This window comes from Hippocampus comes, unplaced genomic scaffold (assembly GCF_001891065.2).
Source record: "Hippocampus comes isolate QL1 unplaced genomic scaffold, H_comes_QL1_v1.1 scaffold76, whole genome shotgun sequence".
NCBI lineage: Eukaryota > Metazoa > Chordata > Actinopteri > Syngnathiformes > Syngnathidae > Hippocampus > Hippocampus comes.
In genome coordinates, this window is record NW_017805277.1 from 2620252 (window position 1) to 2638939 (window position 18688).

The 18688-nt window shown below is 39.9% G+C and overlaps 2 protein-coding genes across 6 annotated transcripts; one reads left to right on the forward strand and one right to left on the reverse strand.

The window, feature by feature from the left end:
- Positions 1-796: 796 nt before the first annotated feature.
- LOC109516160 (CSC1-like protein 2) lies at positions 797-16615 on the reverse strand. 2 transcript variants are annotated; one of them, XM_019870442.1, is made up of 24 exons: positions 16282-16615; positions 13513-13734; positions 13325-13404; positions 11657-11698; positions 10200-10287; positions 10081-10118; positions 9815-9957; positions 9667-9718; positions 9464-9572; positions 9316-9386; positions 8901-8981; positions 8693-8816; positions 7852-7985; positions 7634-7771; positions 7372-7525; positions 6063-6169; positions 5866-5952; positions 5644-5709; positions 4971-5133; positions 4530-4635; positions 4220-4387; positions 4021-4136; positions 3865-3936; positions 797-1980 (listed from the first exon to the last, which is right to left on the reverse strand). In XM_019870442.1, exons 2-24 carry the CDS (start codon positions 13708-13710, stop codon positions 1804-1806), a joined length of 2514 nt encoding a protein of 837 aa, XP_019726001.1. In that variant the 5' UTR covers positions 13711-13734; positions 16282-16615; the 3' UTR covers positions 797-1803. The 2 variants fall into 2 exon arrangements, with proteins under 2 accessions (XP_019726001.1, XP_019726000.1); XM_019870441.1 differs by having other exon boundaries at positions 797-1983; positions 16282-16614.
- mrpl14 (mitochondrial ribosomal protein L14) lies at positions 4251-18499 on the forward strand. 4 transcript variants are annotated; one of them, XM_019870448.1, is made up of 3 exons: positions 4251-4328; positions 17160-17241; positions 17665-18499. In XM_019870448.1, exons 2-3 carry the CDS (start codon positions 17162-17164, stop codon positions 18032-18034), a joined length of 450 nt encoding a protein of 149 aa, XP_019726007.1. In that variant the 5' UTR covers positions 4251-4328; positions 17160-17161; the 3' UTR covers positions 18035-18499. The 4 variants fall into 4 exon arrangements, with proteins under 4 accessions (XP_019726007.1, XP_019726008.1, XP_019726005.1 ...); XM_019870449.1 differs by having other exon boundaries at positions 4261-4324; XM_019870446.1 differs by lacking the exon at positions 4251-4328 and adding an exon at positions 16712-16844.
- Positions 18500-18688: the final 189 nt, after the last annotated feature.

Genomic DNA, 18688 nt, shown 5'->3' on the forward strand with positions numbered 1-18688 from the left:
ATGTCGATGAGTTTACAGAGAATATTTTAAAAATTATAAGACATCCCTAAGGCCAACAGACTGACACACACAAATGCTCTCCTTGAGATGACACTACACCTGCTATTTCTGCTATAATACACAAGAGCACATGTATGGTTGTTCAGTGAACCAAAGCTGATCGCCTATTAGCTAGCACTATTAGCATCTTATCAAAACTTGCAGTGGTCAGCTACATTTAAAGTTAAAAGAAATAGCGTTGTCAACGTATCCCACCAGAACCCGTTCAGAAATTTCAAGACATAATAGAGGTATGCAAATGTCGAGGTATGGAACAGTCTCCTTACAATCAGAAGAGAACGCCACTTGAACACATCAGACAATTATTTTGTTAGTACCAAAATAATACACGCATTCTAACAACAGGTCATGGTCACTTGTCGGTGTTGTGATTGGACCCTATGGGAGTTTCTATTGATCTTGGCAGCTGTTTGAGTAGAGTTGTCATTGTGAAAGCAATGGAGTGGGTCTGAAACATTAACTTTTGTAATATCACTGAATGGGAAACTTTTTTTTTCCTTTTCGCGGGACAGATAAAATTATTTTCCATCCACCCCTGCTAAGTAAGATTTTAAAAAATGACAAGTTTGATGTACAGTAAGGCCTCCATTGTGTGTGTGTGTGTGTGTGTGTGTGTGTGTGTGTGTGTGTGGTGCATTTCACATGAACAAATGTTACTTCGTTCAGCTTGAAGTATTTAGATGTTGAATGCATCTTACCCACAGTTGTGACTGTTGAGTTCTTTTGTGATTTAACATTTTATCATAGATCGTACGCAATTTCATGAATTTACAAATCAGCTTGGGGAGGCTTTAAATGGCTACAAACCACTTTTAATACACCTAACAGGATCTATGTGATCAAGTGCCTCTGCAAAAGTTAACAAGGACAAGTCCGTGACAAACTAGTCATTATCCAGTTTCCACCATAAAATGAATGAAAATGTCAGTATCTGTGCGTAAATATGTAAACCTATGGGGGAAGGAAAAAAAAAAAACAGAAAACAGCTAACTATCATACCAGACTGACCCACCAACCTGTCCATCCTATTCAACCCAAAGTTCTCTTGTATCGGGGTCAGGAGCAGCAGTCCAACAGCAATCCTAACTGGCTGCATCGCTTCACTGTAGTGTCCTAAGATACCGCTCATCTTCCACAGTGGGAAGGAAATGTGTTCCAATCAATGCCCAAGAAGGTCATGTGCTAAAAGAAAATAGGCATCTTCTCTTTTAGGCTTCTATGGGTTTGCATGAGCGTTGCGGAAACATCTGCACCTCAACTTGATAACCACATTCCATATGGAGCGCTGAGTGGGGACATTTTGGGGTACTAGCAGATGATTATGGGGAACCCGCCACTTCTTGAAGACACGCAATCGACGGTACCTTTGTGGAAAGTCAAGCTTACTGGAGTTCGAAGTCTTCTTGTTACGCGTGCAATGATGTTGAGGACGAGGAGAGAACATCATTCCCTTCAAGACAGGACCATCGTGGTCGTGTCTACCTTTGTGTCTTTTCCCTGGGTCCATGCCCTGTGGAGGTTGATCGGATGGGCTTTGCTGCTCATGCATTCCTTGTGCAAGTAGTCCTGGTGTAAGTATGTAAGAATCCTTGAGCTAGAATCCATGTAATCATTAGTAGACAACACGCATCCATTAGTTTTACATCCCTCTGTCAAATTGAGATGCTTTGATGAACTTGTCGGCTCTCTTCCAGTCCATGTATTCAGTGCATTCTTCTCAGTGACTTTGAACTTTCTGCTGTCTCAGTGTCGCACTTCATTATCGATGAGGCTGTCTTCTCCAGATTGGAAGTCCTCGTTGAGGCCATTTTCCACATTGATTATTTCCTCATCTTGTGACGACCCCTGACCATCGTCCTCGCCACTGCCTGATCCGGCCTCCTCTGAATTTGGATCTTGCAGAACCTCAGCGATGTACATCTGCTGTTGAGAAGAGGAACAAAGATTACAAATAAAATCTTTCTCAAAAGCAACCTTACAAGGCAGCACTATCGGCAAGATTTCTCAAAAAGCTTTTAGCTGATGCACTTGTTGCACAATCGGAATCACTGAATGTGATCGTCAGTGTTCAGCATTGTATTAAAAATAATGCTCATTTCCAGAGGTCTGTATTACGTGAGTGATTTTCGAAAGACGCCACGTTTATATGGGTTACTGTGCCCCCTGCTGCTACATTTGAGGATTGCATCACGTGGCAGGAAGTGATCAGAGGCAAAGTTAGATGAGAGAGGCAAAATATTGCGTGGGGCCTCTGGGAATTTCGGAAAGTTTCCCAAACGGCCAGTCAATTTGCGGCCGGTCGACTTGGAAACCCCCGTTACAGGTTGCCACATATGCCTCACCAGCACCCCCCCCCCCACCTATCAAAAGTACACCCTCAATCACGCATCTTGATGATTTCCCAAAAGTGGAATGTAACACCACCGATTGTTATATGAGTCATTTTATTTCATATCCATTTATCAGGTTTTGTCTTATTCTTTAACTCCAAATAAACATGTTGCCTTGAAAATAAATGTTAAAACTATATTTTTAAGTGCCCTGTGATTGGCTGGGAACAAGGTCAGGGTGTACCCCGCCTATTGCCCAAAGTCAGCTGGGATAGGCTCCAGTACGTAGCGATCCTCGTGAGGATAAAGCAGTTCAGATAATGTATGAATGGAAATATATTTTTAAGAATCAAAATAAATAAGACAACAGTTTCTGACAAGATCAGAGTACTCCATATGCAATGTACTCTTAGGTATCATATCCGTGTCACAAAGCTTTATCAGCGAACCTTCCAAGGTGATGTCAAAAACAATTGAGCTCCTGAGGTCTCAATAAGGAACTACTTATGAGATGTAGGAAGGAGAAACTGCAGGATACAATGCAGAGGAATGTTACTACAGACTGAAAAAAAGAATATCCATAACAAACCGAAGGTAAATGTTCTTTGCATTCATTTATGTCATGGTATTTATGTCTATTCTTCCATTGGTCATGTAGGGATTGTTGACGTTATCTTCAGAAAAAAAAAGACCTGATATAAAGCGCTAAATCTTAGAAGAGCAGCCCTTCGAGAGTGTATGAGCTGGTTCACATTTTTAATGTCGTTCAGCTTTATTGTTGATAAAGGTTAAACAATAAAGCTGTACTACATTAAAAATATGAACCGGCTCATGTATCACTTTTTCAATTGTGTCTTAGCCTGCAGCCCAGAATGAATGTTTTAAAATAAATAAATAAAGCTGCATTACATTAAAAATGTAAACTGGCACATGTATCACTTTTCCAACAGTGTTATTGCTGTTTGAAATACAGCATCTTCTTACTCACTTGGCGCAGGCAGAGCTGAATTTGAAAAAAGTCCTTTGCAGTTTTTCAATAAATTTAAAACTAAGCCCCCCTCATTCATTACTTCAGGTAGTAAAGGTCAGAACTTTTTAAACTATACTTAGACCTGATAATTGAATTTGAAAGAGAGAAGGCATATTTACTTTTAATTTTCAAACTAGAGTGAATTTGATTTTGACGAATGTTTGGCTGAAATGTAACACATTTCCAGAGGCTGACGGTGGTGCAGAATTGAGGTCTGTGGTGAGAAGGGGCATGAGAACAGCTGGCTGCAGCCAGAATCCCTTTAACAATGTAATTGTTGTTTGAGTTTATCAATACAGTCGTATACTTCAATGTATTTGCTCCTGGGACTGGTTTTGTGTTCATTTGTACTGCGTTTGCATGGTGGTTAATGATGGCACACGGTCTATACATTTCCAACTGCGAGATACTTACACGTCCAAATACATTTGCTAGACTACTTACTGCAGCTTTGTTGGAGTCAGTAGTGCACTCTATATGCCCATTCACAGGCACATCTGATTCTTGAGTGTCAATCTGGAACACACAAAACACATATTTAACTAAAGTTTGAAAAAAAATATGTAAATAAAAATAGTATAAGTTAACAGGTGTTGTTACCTTGTAGTTGTGTGCGCTCAAATATTTAAAATGTCCAAAGCAGACGTGCAAGAGGCAGACAGTGATTGTGATGATCAAAACTATGAACGTGAACATGGAGATTGCTGCTGAAAACCCTGGGAAAGGAAATTTGGAGGACATCTGTTAATCAGGTGCTTTAAATTGTCATTTGTGGCCTGTAGAGGGAGTGCTTTTCTACCAGAGCGCATCGTGGAGAAGAAAAGAAGCCAAAATAGACAGAGAATTGGAGCAGCCACCACTTGGTTGACGGCTCCAGAATGGATCTTCTTGTCCAGTTTGGAAGGCAGGTAAGCATAGTACATGTTGTACCTGTCTGCTAGGTGTTTGAGCAGCATATACATCAGCCCTGTGCAAAGAAGTGGAGTATGAAGTAAGAGCAAATCCTATTAGGCTGGCTGATGAGCAAGCTTATGAAGAACAGAACAACATAATTGCATCAGGTTGCATAATCAGTTGCAGACCAGGGCAATTGAAAAAGCAGAATTTACCGAAGGGGACAATGATTGGGCAGGTGATGCTGTAGGTCATAACCACTGTGAAGACACACATCATCCAGGCATAAGCCGCTCCAAACTGGAACTCGTAAGCTTGATGCTACAGAATGACAGGATAAATATCAGATATTTATTGAGTTGAATCATGTGACTTTAACCTTCAAACTTAGAAAGAAAATTGGTCAAACCTTGCTTTAATACAAAACCAAAACTGATGGATTTACTATTCATAGAAATGGTCTTACAATATTCATACAGTGATCATATTTTTTAATGTTAATTATAACCAGACTTTCCATCATCATGAGCAACACAGGTTTAATGTGAGAAAATATATGGTGGTATAAATGGTCACAAAAAGGGATACAGATGGTACAACTCGTCCCAAAAGGAATAGCAGATTGAGTATTGTTGGTGAGGAAATCACATACTAACCCTCTTGACGTTCCTGCGCTCGGCTGCAGATCGAGCAAGGCAAAGGCGGATCATGTACATAAGCAGACCGGGGATCCTGAGCAGGTCCATGGCATTGCCAATGAATGCAGATGCAATGACATAGTTGACAAAGAAAGCTCCATTGTCAGGAAGGAACACGCACCTGATGTGGACAGCACAGACAGATCAAAGAGTTTAAAAGCTTCGATCCACTTCCATTGACTCATTTTCAATACTGCTCGCCCTCATTAGGGCTGCTTTAACTGGAGCTCAGCTGACTTTAGGCTAGAGACAGGAAATACCCCCTGGATTGTTTGTCAGCCAGTCGCAGGACAAGGAGACAATCATTCACACTCACATTCACACCTATGGGTAATTTAGAATCTTCAATTAACCTCATTTACATGTTTTTGTGGGATGAAGCCATAATACATGTAGACAAGTTTAACTATTGTTTCGGGTAAAATGTGCGAGTTCGATAATTATCATTTAATACTCAACATTCTAATTTACTCATGGATTATTTGTAAGGATTCAGATTACGTCCTAAAAATGATAAATATGCTCCAGTGCAGCATGATTGTTTGAAATCATGAGATAAGCAGTGAACACACACATATTTCAGTGAATAAGTGCGGTAAAGCTATTGCTTATCTGCACACATGCAACTTACTCAAATCTCACTTTCGCATCTGCCAAGAATCTTTTGTCAAAAAGCCACCGGAAGAACACATCCAAACTACAGACAGAAAAGACCATAGTTAAAACTGATAACAACAACAAAATGACATCATTTAATACATACAAAAAAAAAAATACAGTACTTCACCATCGTAATACAGTACTTCACCATCGTGCATATTTTTTTGTCAGTGAAAACAAAAATACGCAGTACCTGCTTAAACCAAGGGAGGGCAGTAGGAGCACCATAAAGATTAGAAACGTGTAGCATTTGTGCATAGTAGTTCTGTTCTCGCCAGACCTGTAGGAACAAAAGGACACATTATCAATCTGTGAACACTAAAGGCAAAACAAACAGGACAAACACACACGCACACATCCTGAAATGACTGCTTTAAATAAAAACCCTACCGCGTCCAATGGGCTTCAAAGAAGGCAGAGTAGTAGACAATGGTAGGAAGTAAGGCAGAGAAGGACCACAGGAGGAGGGTGGGGAAAAATTGAGTGATAATTGGATTCTGTGGGCAAAAAGCAGACACACACTGAGAGGTTGTGACAAGAACTCAACGACTAAATTGAGTGTCTGAAGTGAGGGCCGAAGTTTAGATCTGTCCGTACGTTTGATTCAGTACTGCGTGCGCATTTTTCAAATCAATTTTCCTCCAACTTTTATGGATTATTCTCCAAGGCCTATCTGAAGTCAAAGGTCAAATTTACATACACAAATCTGTTGTCAAGTCTCAGGGCTCTATAATTGTAGACGGCACAGCTGCACTCACGCGGAAAAACTGCCGCATCTCGATTTTGGTGACATTGCAAGCATCATTTTGCTTGTTTGGGAATTTGGCAGACCACTGTGCACCATGATCATGGCACATACGGATGGATTCTGCACTTTAGGGACGTGTGGTGGATGTCATCGTATTTCATTCAGAAAAATGACAATAGCATGCATTGAACCCTGTGAATCATTGTACACATTAGTACTATTATTAGTTTATTGTTTAAAATCGCCCCTCTGACCGCGGCACAGCGAAAGGGCGGAGGCGGGAGGAGTTGGGGTTAGAGGAGTTTGGCACATGGACATGAAAAATTTGAGTTGGAAGGCCGTCTCTTTGAGTGCCCACTGCAAAAATCTGTGATCGCTCTAGCCACCTGACATCATCTGCCCATCGAGGTCTGCTTGCAGTTTCTTATAAATGTACTTTGCGTGCTTCAACCTACTGCACGGAGCCAGTATCTTCTTCCGCCATGTCAAGGACTGTGCCTCTCGTGTACCGTTTCTAAAAGTAATGTGAGGACCCACTTTAAATGGTGGCAAATAAAGTCAACTTTCTTCACGCCCACAACGGCGCCTGATGTTAACTACACCAAGCTGCGTCCGCCTGTGAAAACAAAATCTCTGTCTCACCCGCCTCCATGTTCAACAGCTCGCCACGGTAGACTTGCGTGGGCACAGAAAAGATACCTTTGTGATTGTTTTTCCATACAAACACAAGAAGATTTAAGATATGACAAACTATTTCCCTGCAAAAGTAACAGGAAAGCTTGGAGGGATTACTTCATTACTTATTATTAGAGATTTACAGAGTATTATAATTCTCGCACCTTTGTATAATTTAGAAAAAAAATATAAGGTTGGCTGAGGATGATTTATTTATTTATTTATAATTGATATAAGAATAAAATAACCCTTAATATTCTAAACAAATGGACTCACGTTAAGGTACTCCACTGGTTTGGTAACATTGAACTTGTCCATGGTCGAGATAATGATGGCTGGTGTGGTGAGGAAGAATAGGAGGAGGAAGAGGACACAGTTTATGATCAAGCAGCGGATCCACCACGAGAATCCTCCCAATGACAGATGCTCCCTGGGGGGGATAAAAAATTATCTAACGATTAGATCAAAAGCCAGACTGGCCAACACAGCTGGTTACTTAGCTGATATTGCAGAGACAGTGACTTGAATTCACACTAACCAGTAGACATTGTGTGGATCGGGGGCATAGCTCACAGTCCAGTTGTGTGTCTGGAGTTTGTCACTAAATGCAGAGCTCCGAGGCTCTCGGCGACAGTGGCAGCCATGACATTTGCAAGCGTTGAAGTCCTTCAAGATTCTGAGACAAACCAAGAAAAATCATTAACCTGCATTCACATGTTCTTTTTCTATATAATATATAAACAGTGCATTTCTTACATAGCAGTTATGGATTCGTTTTGAAAGGTGACAAATGCCATTCCTAAAGGTTTCCTGTTGACCTTCTCTCTTTCCTTCCGGTAGCCATCTTTTAATTGAGCTTCCAGCTTGGTATAATAACTCACAGCCTCTTCCTGTGTGGGAGATAAACATCCAAATATTGATGAGAGTTGTAGCGAGTTTAAGATTGGATTTCTGAAATGAACATACAGTGGATGCAGAAATCCACACACATCTGTTCAAATGCCAGTTGTGTGTGATGTAGAAAAATGAAACCACTGGAAATAATTTTAAAACTCCCCCTGCCCCACCACCATTAATATGACATAAACTCAACAACTCAATTTTAAAAAAGCAAGTCGTAGTACCGTAATCTTAATCATAGTCAATCGTCAAAAATTCAAGGAAGAGTGATTTATGAAAAGCTGCAAATGCCAATCAGTGTTAGCACAAAGCCTACAGGCTTCTTAAAATCCAAAAGTGTCAGGAGAAGCCTACTAGAACACAGGCAAATGCCCAGTTAATAAGAGGGTCTGGAGACGATGCAACCACATGACCATTTCTTCTCTCTTTTCTTTTTGTAGATTATAGGCTGTTTTAATGGTGGAAAAAAGTTTGGAAATTGTTTATAACGGCCTAATTTTCTTAATTCACAAAGAAAAAATGGCATTTGAACAGGGGTGTGTAGACTTCATATCCACTGTAGGTTATCAGAAAAATAATCAGAATGGCAAAAAAGCTATCATCTACAAAAACAGACAGACAGACAGACAGACATTTGACTGCCAGAAAGCTTTAAGCTGTGTTATTGTTTTTAGATAATGGAAAATGTTTTTCTGACCTGCTCGCAACCTTTGATGATGCAACAGCAAAGGTGTCCACATGGCTTTGGGTTTATCATGGTGGCCATGTGCTCTTTGGCCTGCAGATCAAGGAAAAATTTTTTGCTGCGCTCAGCTTTCTTCCTGCATGCAAAACAGTCATATTTCACACTGATGACATTGCAAATAATGGATGAATCCTCTTTTTCCTCTGTGTGAATTTGATACCTTTCAGAGTTCAGATACATCAGCCTGGCCACATTGTAACAGATGCGAGCTTCCAGCACAGCACAGTTTTCATACGCTTGCCTATTAAAAGGGAGAATGGGAATCGTATTACAACAAGAGTGGAGACAACATTCTGCATAATAAATGTTAGTTAAGTGGGATAAGGGCCAAGCACCCCTCCTCACTAGAAGGAAATGACACATGACTTGCTTATTCTACTCATCTGGCTTCTATTACCAACATTTATTCTTATAGTCCGGCCATTGTCTCATACTGAGTACATAGTTGCCGAAACCAGCTTTAAGAGGAAAAGGCATGGCTCTCATATACTCTAATGCAGTTATAGAGTACATGAGCAGACAGGAAATGAGATTCAACATGAAATCACTCAAAACAAATATTTGAAGGCCCTTACTCAAAGTGTTGCTTTATTTCTGTTTCTTCTGCATATTTGGAGAGTCCATTGACAAATAATGTTCGTTTGACCTGCAGTGAATTGGGGAGGGAGGATGTCAATAATTTTTGAAAACGTTTGATTGTGGAAGGAATTTTGTGAAACCAACCAAGTCATCTTCTGCGTAGTGCATCTTGGAGGTGTGTCTTCTCATGCTGCATACTGTCAGTAACAGGTAAAGGAATGCAAATATGGTGTGCAGCCACAAAAGTGCATTACTGGATAGGATAAAAAAGTTGATATATCAAGTGTTAAGCAACACAGACTATAAATCACAATGGTGCGAAAATATGCTGCTTAAGAAATACTCACTCTGCATCTAGATTTGCTATAGTAGTTCTTCCAAAATTATAAGCGTTGTTTTCTGTCGGAAAAAAAGACCATCATTTCTGCTTTTCATGATAATTTTGTGTCACGCAAAGTGGTCCCATCCTTTTGTGACAAAACACAGTGAACTCACCAAGTAGGTTTCCTGAGAAGTTAACAGGCAAGATGATGCCAACAGAGAGCACACCCACCACGACCAACAGGCCAATGATGTGGCGCTGGAAGGACAAATAATGCACTGCATCCTCCCCACACTTCTCCCTTATCTCATCATCCCTACAAGGTAAAACATAACAAGAAAGCGGGAGGTATCTGGCTTTAGTCTATTCACCTGGGGAAAAAAAATCATGTTTAAAAATATTAATACAGGGTCTCTAATAAAGAGCAAGGCCGACTGACTTGATTCGGAAGATGGCAGTGAGCCAGGAACAGAACCCCTATAAGAGAAAAGAGCAATAATATGAATGAAACAAGGACAAACACATTTGCCCATTCTGTAACAGTAACGACATTCTTACTGTGTCTCTTTGATCTATGTCAACCGAGCTGGAAACTGAGGTGAGGCGCTCATAGCGTTCAGGTGCCTCTGTTAAGGCAGCGACCGCACTGTGTGAATATAACACAACCCAAAGCAGTGTCATGGTTTAAAAGGGAAAAAAGAAAAGTCAACACACTGGAACTGCCATTAGTAGAATGGAAACGTTTGTACACACATAAACACAACCTTTTTACACTGTAAAATGGTGCACTGGAAGCATAAGAGCCAGGATTTATTCGCCTGTCCCTTTCAGACAAGACCCATGGTTTATTGCAGGGAATGTATGCGCTTGCACAGACTAGAGACGGAATCCTGTTTTGAGATCATTCCTTAACAGTCAGTGCAACAGCAACAGTTACTTTCAAAATGAGAGAGCATGGAAAGTGAGTCTGGGAACTTCCTAAATTCTTGTTACATCGCAAAGAGAACTCAGCTCAGAAGAAGCCCAGACACATGAAAAAGATACGAAGCAGATCCTTTTGAGTTCAGCAGAGCGAATGTGCTGTCCCTTAATATACTCTATTCAGGGGTCACCAACATGCTGCCCGTGGGCATCAGGCAGGCCGTATTGACCATTTCAGTAGCCTGTGGGCCTGTTTTCAAAATAGCTCACCAAAGATGGTACACTGTGATTTCCTAGGAATGTGGTAAGAAGTGAACATTAGAAAATTTGAACACTTGCAGTAATTTTAGTAATATGTTACATAAGGATATTTATGTGTTTCCTACATTGTCATCTCATGGTTGATCATTATTGTAAGAAATCATTAATGTGATCAGTATCTTCACACAGATGAAGACCATTAACAATAACATCGTTAAAGGCAATGTGAAAAAATGTATTATTGCCGAGGTGTGTGTAAATGAAAGCCCTTATCATGAATGAGTATCCTAGAAGTAGTTTTCAGTTTGAAAAGGGTTGGTGACCCCTGCTCTATATACAAACGCGGGAATGAGATGAGCACTTTTTGGTATCATAAGTTCAGGAAATGCTGGAGCTCTGCTGGAGCTCATAGTATGTTTATTAGAAGAATGATGTCACCCTCGCGAGAGGGTCTCCTTCATTCCAATGAGAAATTAGAGAGGGGTTGTCTCAAGTGTAGCAGTCATGGTGAAGAGGAGATAAAGTAGCATTACAACCTCTACTAAGAGTCTTGTCTGTGAGCATCATGCTGTGCGGCCACACAGGAGGAGGCCATGCTTCAGAAAGAGGTTAATACAGAGATTAGTACACACAGATCTAATTAAAGACAAGGACACAGCAGCACAACAATGACATTGGCAAGAGGAGTGAGAATCATTTAGGACCCTGGCACTGGGAAACACCTGGAGGAGGAAAAACTAAAACACCAAGAATGAGGAAACCTAAAAGTGGTAGCTAGGTTAACAACAGAAAGAGGGAGCAAGTGAGGAAAAGGCAATACAAACATAACATACTATTCCCGATCATCCAGACGACTGTAACGCTGATCCATTCTCCTGGTGAAAAGACAGGCAAAACATTTAGTTATGCTGATACGAAGCAAATCTGCTTGCTAGTATGGACGGGTTCACCGAGGAAACATTTCACACCATATGCATTCCAATTAGCTTCCTGGCACACAACAAAAAAAAAAACACGAGCAATGAACAGATACATAAGCGCATCACTGTTTCTGATACTGAGCTTCACCACTCAAATAATCTGCTTTCAACGAATAATATTTGACAAAGGACTTTGACAGCTGCCACCCCCTCCCATCACCCCACTATGCTACAACCCAATTATCAGTTGACACGCAGCTGCAAAAATAGTGGAGGAGTAAAATCCAAATGTCCACAGCTGGGAAATGTGGGTTACAAAGCAGCATGTCATGAGATAAACTTTTTCAGAATCCACAAGGTTTTAGTGTTCACTGCCTAAAGTTGACATTTTTAATCTTGCCATTCAAATGCATTGGTGAAATTATTTAACCACTCTTCAGAACACCACACTACCGCGAAGCATCTCTTTAGGGGTTGATCAGTGGGTTTGGGTGAAACTTGGATCCCAAGTATAATTTCTAATGTATTGGGGCTACACTAAAATGGGAAGAAAAAATGTCATTTAATTATAAGAATAATGTCATAATTGTAAAAATCTACTTGCAATAATGACTGTTGATGATCTTGTGAAGTTACGCCCAAGTGTAAATTTCACAAACAATGCGAATTAACGGTAGATGTTTTGTCTTATCAATATGATTATTTCATTTGATAATACTGCTGTTAATCTAAATTTAATATTCGGGGACAGCGGTTACAACAGTGGACAGCCTATCATGTTATTAGGTTACAGGTTATCATTAATGATGCATGAAAGGGTTAACTTCAGGTCTGATTCCACCGAAAGTGCTTAGACTCAACCAGACACACCATGTGCTGCTGACACAGACTTCCTGTCTGGGTCAAATCCTTGAGAGGTTTGCTCCAGTTAGCCTAAGATCGCTTAATTTTGCTGTGTCAACTGTGTATTCAATCGATTTTTTTGCTTTGTTTTTTTTTTGTCTGGGACAAAAATTGACAAGGCCTATGCTCCCTTTAGTGTAATGAGCATCTTTTCACTGTTGGCAAACACACACTTCCTGTTTTATAGACTAATCCATGACAATGACTCTGGGTATAAAAACAGATTGTGAGTGGCTGTTTGCCACACTAAGCTCGACAGAAAATGCCTCCCCGAACCTAGCATACATAGCAACAGAACAGCTGTGAAGAAATAAGATGTCATTGATTGTTCTACTTGTCATTGATTCCTTATTGGTTTCCTTATCATTGATATGCTGTACAGAAATTGGAGTGGATTGATAATACCGTTTATAAATGTAATCCTGTGAAATTTGAGGAAGGACAGCCAATGCAATACCAAATAATACATCTTTATATAGCGCTTTCACAGCAGCTTCAGCTGTAACAAAACACTACAGAACAGTTAACATAAAATAACAATAATAAATAAGATTAAAATAATAAAAAATAAAGATTTTATTTTATTTTATTTTTTTTACGTAGCACATTACTTTTTGTTGCACATTTCTGAAGTAACAACGAAGACTTTAAACGTATCCTGACAGAGAGATACTTTACCTGTCAGCATCAGAGACCAGGGCGAGACGTCCATAGTCCCACGCTACTTTTCGCAAGAAAGAGAACACGAACAGCAAGCCCTGGAAGTGCAGAATTATTTTCAAGAAATGGATGGATTAGAAAACTAAAATATTGGTACTCCTTGGGGAAAAAAACATAGAATGGACGTATGTTCCAGAACAACTCACCAAAAAGCACATGAAGTCAAGGGCGAGAACAGTTGGTACGCCACCAAAGGGCAAGCCCTGCAGCACCGTGCTGCGAATTCGGGCCGAGTAGCAGTACTCTTTGGAGGTGGCATTGGGTGGCAGCGTTGTCGTACAGCTTTGTGAGTCAGAGCAAGCTTGCGCCCCCCAGATGGCCATCCCTAATACCAGCACTTGCATCACTCACTGCAACATGCTGACAATCTGTAAATAAGGGCCAGTGTGTTTAGAACACTCAGTATAAATCGCTTATGCACACTGAAAAGGAACAGGATAATAGCGAAAATGCTTTCCGGTTAAGAGAAATTTAGAGCTAATGGGAAACATGAACAAATGAATAGTTTCTGTCCTCTTTTGTCCAAAGCTGACATTTCTCTTGTTCATCACACGCCGAACTGCTCTGACAACACATACGACAACCAAAAGGTGTTTATTTTTCTTTCAATCAGCTCATTCTTCCCATTTTGTGCTGTTACAATAAATCATTTATTTTGTGCTCTCTCTATAAATTAATAGGGCACTTCCAAGATCAAAGTCAAACATTTTCAGGACCAGTCATCATCATCAAGCTTCTTGTATTTCCCATTACTGTAGGTATAAGATGTACAAACGGGATCTTGTTTATACTTTATATATGTATGTCACTAGTTAAAACTTAGTTTAGTATTTGCTTGTGTTAATGGAATTGTATTTTTTGATGATTGATGCGAATTGAACACATTTTGCATATCAAAAAATGCCATGCAATATTTTGCCCCACTAGGGTCAGTACATATATCAGTTTTAATTACTCTAATTATGCCTTCATGGAAACAATTATATCTAGTGTAAAACGTTATTGTTGTACAGAAGACAATGGTCTTCATAGGAAACAACGGAAATAATAACAATAGAAAGATTAATCCATTCCAGAGTGAACACTATTGCCTTTTACTCTCACGGGCACCTTTTACTTGTTTGTTTTTTACCAGCATGGAATTGTACCAGTGAGAAGGAATATAAACACCATAGACTAGAAATGGATGCTCAGGAAACATGTTTGTTTTTTGGGTGATCACTACAATATAGCTGATAAAGAAGACAGGCTTTATACATGAAAGTGCATTTATTCTTATCCTACGGAGGTGGAAAAAGTATCCACACAACGTACATGGGAAGAAGTACTCCGTGGGAAAATTGACTTGTAAGTAAGTAAAAGCCAAGTGCAGGCGGAACTGTACTCCCACCTTTTGCAACAACACCCTTTTGGATAACTTCTTCACAGCAGCTTCCTTAATTTATTAACTGGTATAGTGATCGTACTGAGAAGAAAAAAAAAAGATCTAATTTGATCACTGAAAAAACAGGATACAAGATATAATTAACACTGTTGTTTTAAGACGACATTTGTGGGTTGGCACAAATTGACACATTTAAATTAATTATTCTTTGAGCCAAGAACACCAAATAATTCTCTTCAATAGGGTGATGGATGGGGAATACCATTTTTCTCTGAATCTTTTGCAGCATCATCATTAATATTTCCTGGTTCAGGTTCCTTCATGTCACGACTATCCCAAGAACTGAAGCAATGACAATTTTAAATGCAGTTGACTTTACCTCTAAGTATTTCTTTTTTCTCAAAGGTTAAAAAAAGCAACAAGCCTAGTTTGAGAAAGTAAGGAGAACAAAGTACTGATATCTGTGTTTGTATTTAGAGGGTAAGAGTAAAAAGTGTGAATAAAAAGATAATCAGAAAGTACAGTTACCTACTTACTTGTGTACAACAAAGACGTACTCGTTACTTCCCACTACCGTGTACAGGCAACCACCATTTGAGACTTACATACTTTGCGTGTTTTGATAAGGACATAAAAACAACACTGGTGTCCTAGACTAGAGTGTGCTGGTACATGTGTTTACACAGTTGCACTCCTTTATATTTGGCCTTCGACCCACTCACTATTAGCAGCATTCGCGATGCTGAGTGCTCATCTGCCCTAACACTAAGTCGTTTATCTGCTCCATGGAATGCTGTGACATCACTGCGGCAAGATGCAGCCAGAGCCCAACAATAAACCAATAGAGACCGCAGGGTTCAAATGGGCCGATGTCAGCCCCAAGGAGGACACAGCACACCCTACTGTGCCCATGAACGCGGCCGCACACTTTTTGACTGCTTAATTGTCCGTGTCACCTTCTTTGAAAAGACTCTCAAATCTACTTGACGCTGCTTACTTTGCGCTTGCGGTTAGCTAATGGAAATAATGTCAGGAGTATGTCAAGGTTGCAATGCTGAATTAATATGTAAATTACCGATTCGATATCGGTCAAATTCCCACAGGGAGTCAAACACGCTCAGAAAGTAATGCATATATTAGCCATACGAGCTGCATTACCTAATAGATCGTTCTGTATCTTAACAGTGTCCCACGAGTTACATGTAATCATCGGCTGACAGACAACAGATAATCACAAGTATGCTACGCTATTCACTATCTTGGCCTAAGTGAGTTGAGTCATTAGAATTATTATTTCAATTATATGATGTTCTTTAATACAGCGCCTTGTAATAATAAATAATGACCAGAGTCGCTTATTGTGAGTATATCGTGTTAGTCTGCTAACGCTAACAATATCACTCAGTTTACTTGTGCTGGCAAGCATAAAGTTCATTCAGAAGTACCAAATGGACATTATAACTTCACCGCGGTTTAAAATGAGGACAAATGGTGTGAATGAGCTCAATCCCGTGCCGGGAGGTAGACTTACCTTTCCGTATGCATTAAACAAGTTAAATCGTCAGCGGACTTGTCACTCCGTCAATGGGGGCTAGCAGTGAAGCGTAGCCTAACTATTAGCTGCTCAACGTAGCATAAGACAGTTGGAGTCGACCAAACTACAAGGATTTTATTTTTAAGTTTAACGTCCCTCGTCACAACGTCAGGGTAAGAGAAAAATGATAACTTAGTATCTCAGCAAACTATACACCACGGACCTGTTTACAATGATGCGCTCGTCAACGCAGTGACTATTGTGCACGTCAAGACAGCCGGTTGGACAACCGTCAAGACGGACCAGTCCAGCGGGCGGAGACGCCAATCATGCTTGAAGTATGGCAGACAGACGTATGACTTGTAGAAATGTGAAGCAGATTCGCAACAGAACCACTTAACAGAGCTTTCGTGCTGGGAGAATCTATGCTCTATATTTCTATCAGCAGAAGCGCATGCGTATGACGTATTTAGATGGGGAAAAAATAGCCAGCTCTATTTGCGACATTAGTGATTTCTTTGACATGTGCGCATTGTTAATATGTAAATAGCATTAAAAAGGTAACGTATTTCCGACATTTACAATCCGTCAAATTTATTGAATGTGTAATACGCCTCTTGTCGCTTGTTAATTACGTCACATATTTGACATTGGCATGGACTGAATAAGAACGGTAATAGAATTCAACATTTTTGATAAAACTATTGGGTTGGTAGGACAAAATCGGGCTTTTAATTGTGTGTGAAATTATTTGAATGAATTCACATTAAAAATGGACCCTGTTTATTTGTTTCCACCATGCGACCATAAGTTAGCGATAGCTTTAGCCGCAGACTTTTGTACAATTTAAAGATCCTGAACAATATTCCTTGCAGTGATGGCGCTGCAGCTGTTTGCAAGACCTGTCACCGGGCTCCTCGCTGATACACTGAGCTTAATTCCTCAGAGGACATTCGGGTAAGTTTTCTGGCAGCCCGCGCGGGCCACCGATCTTTAGCCTGCACCATGACTATTGTGTTATTTGATTTATGCTGAAAGGTTGCTTAACAAGAAACATTATTTTTTTAACATTGTGTACACACTTAATTTTATTCTATATTTAAGTATATTTATAGACGTACTGTACATGCAAATCGACACCAACTTGTTCGATGCATTTTGCCCTGAGGTCTGCCAATCACATTTTATGAAATCTCATAACCTCTGGATCACAAACATAGTCAACACATTATCTAACTCGTCTGTTTACTACACGATCTACATATTTTATACTCCTACTACATTATGCGAGTCTCTTTAATGAAGAAGATATCCATACCAGTCAGCCTGACTACTGAATCAGCATGCTGTCAAAAATAAATGTAAAAAAACTTTCTCCAGTGTGTCCTCTGCTGTAGCCGCCATTCAAAAAATGACCAGAGTGCGAGTGGTGGATAACAGCTCTCTCGGGAATACACCTTACCACCGGCCTCCAAGAGTGATCCATGTGTACACCAAGAACGGCGTTGGAAAAGTTGGTGACAAAGTGTTGCTGGCCATTAAAGGACAGAAGAAAGCAGCACTAATTGTTGGCCACAAAATGCCAGGAGAACGTATGAATCCACGCTTCGATTCAAATAACGTTGTTCTGATCGAGGAGAATGGGAACCCCACAGGAACAAGGATTAAAGTGCCCATACCCACTCATTTACGTAAACGAATGGAGGGGGACTACTCGAAGGTGCTGGCAATTGCTAGTTCTTTTGTTTGATTGAAAATCTCTCCACTTGGTCGTTTTGTCAATTACAGAATTGTATGTAGTAGGCTCAAGTTTCTGTTTGACAGTCATCTCTTTGCTTACAATAAATACAACCTTTACCTTAAACGCATGGTACGGTCTGTTTAACAAGCAAATGTGGGTCAACTAAATGTTGTTGTGAACACAATCAACAAACCTTAAAAATGAAGAATGTTAATGGCATTATTTATTGAAGGCACGACACACATTCTGAACACAAAACATAACTGGCACATTTTAATTTAGCTGCTTATAGCTAAGGACATGTATAAGGCATTCCAATACTGTGATCCCTGTAAATGTAAGCGACAGTGTTTCTTAATGTGAGGCATTTTTGCTAGCAGCTTCCTTCAACTAAAATTTCAGTGCAAAGTAAACCCTTCGGATGAAACCTCACAGATCGGCGACTTATTTCTAACAACACAAAAACAATAGGTTTAAAAAAAAAGTCATATGCTCAAGTCTGTCTTGCTACCTATGGGTGCAAAGTTGTATGCACACTATCCTGTTAAAAATGTAAGTCATATACAAAGTAAGAAAAGCTCTTAAGTCAATGTGATAATTGGTGAAAACGTTTTTTTTTTTTCAAGCACTACTATGTTTTTGTTGCAAAATATTTTAGACCTT

Bases quoted from the DNA above. Each gene is read 5' to 3' on its own strand.
- LOC109516160 (XM_019870441.1), bottom strand. From the start codon at position 13,710: ATGCAAGTGCTGGTATTAGGGATGGCCATCTGGGGGGCGCAAGCTTGC. The intron at 5,953-6,062 runs GTAGGGTTTTTA...TTGTTCCTACAG, and splicing joins TTTGAAGCCCATTGGACGCG to GTCTGGCGAGAACAGAACTA. The intron at 1,984-3,864 runs GTAAGTAGTCTA...TCTTCTCAACAG, and splicing joins CTGACTCCAACAAAGCTGCA to CAGATGTACATCGCTGAGGT.
- mrpl14 (XM_019870448.1), top strand. From the start codon at position 17,162: ATGGCGCTGCAGCTGTTTGCAAGACCTGTCACCGGGCTCCTCGCTGAT. The intron at 17,242-17,664 runs GTAAGTTTTCTG...AACTTTCTCCAG, and splicing joins ATTCCTCAGAGGACATTCGG to TGTGTCCTCTGCTGTAGCCG.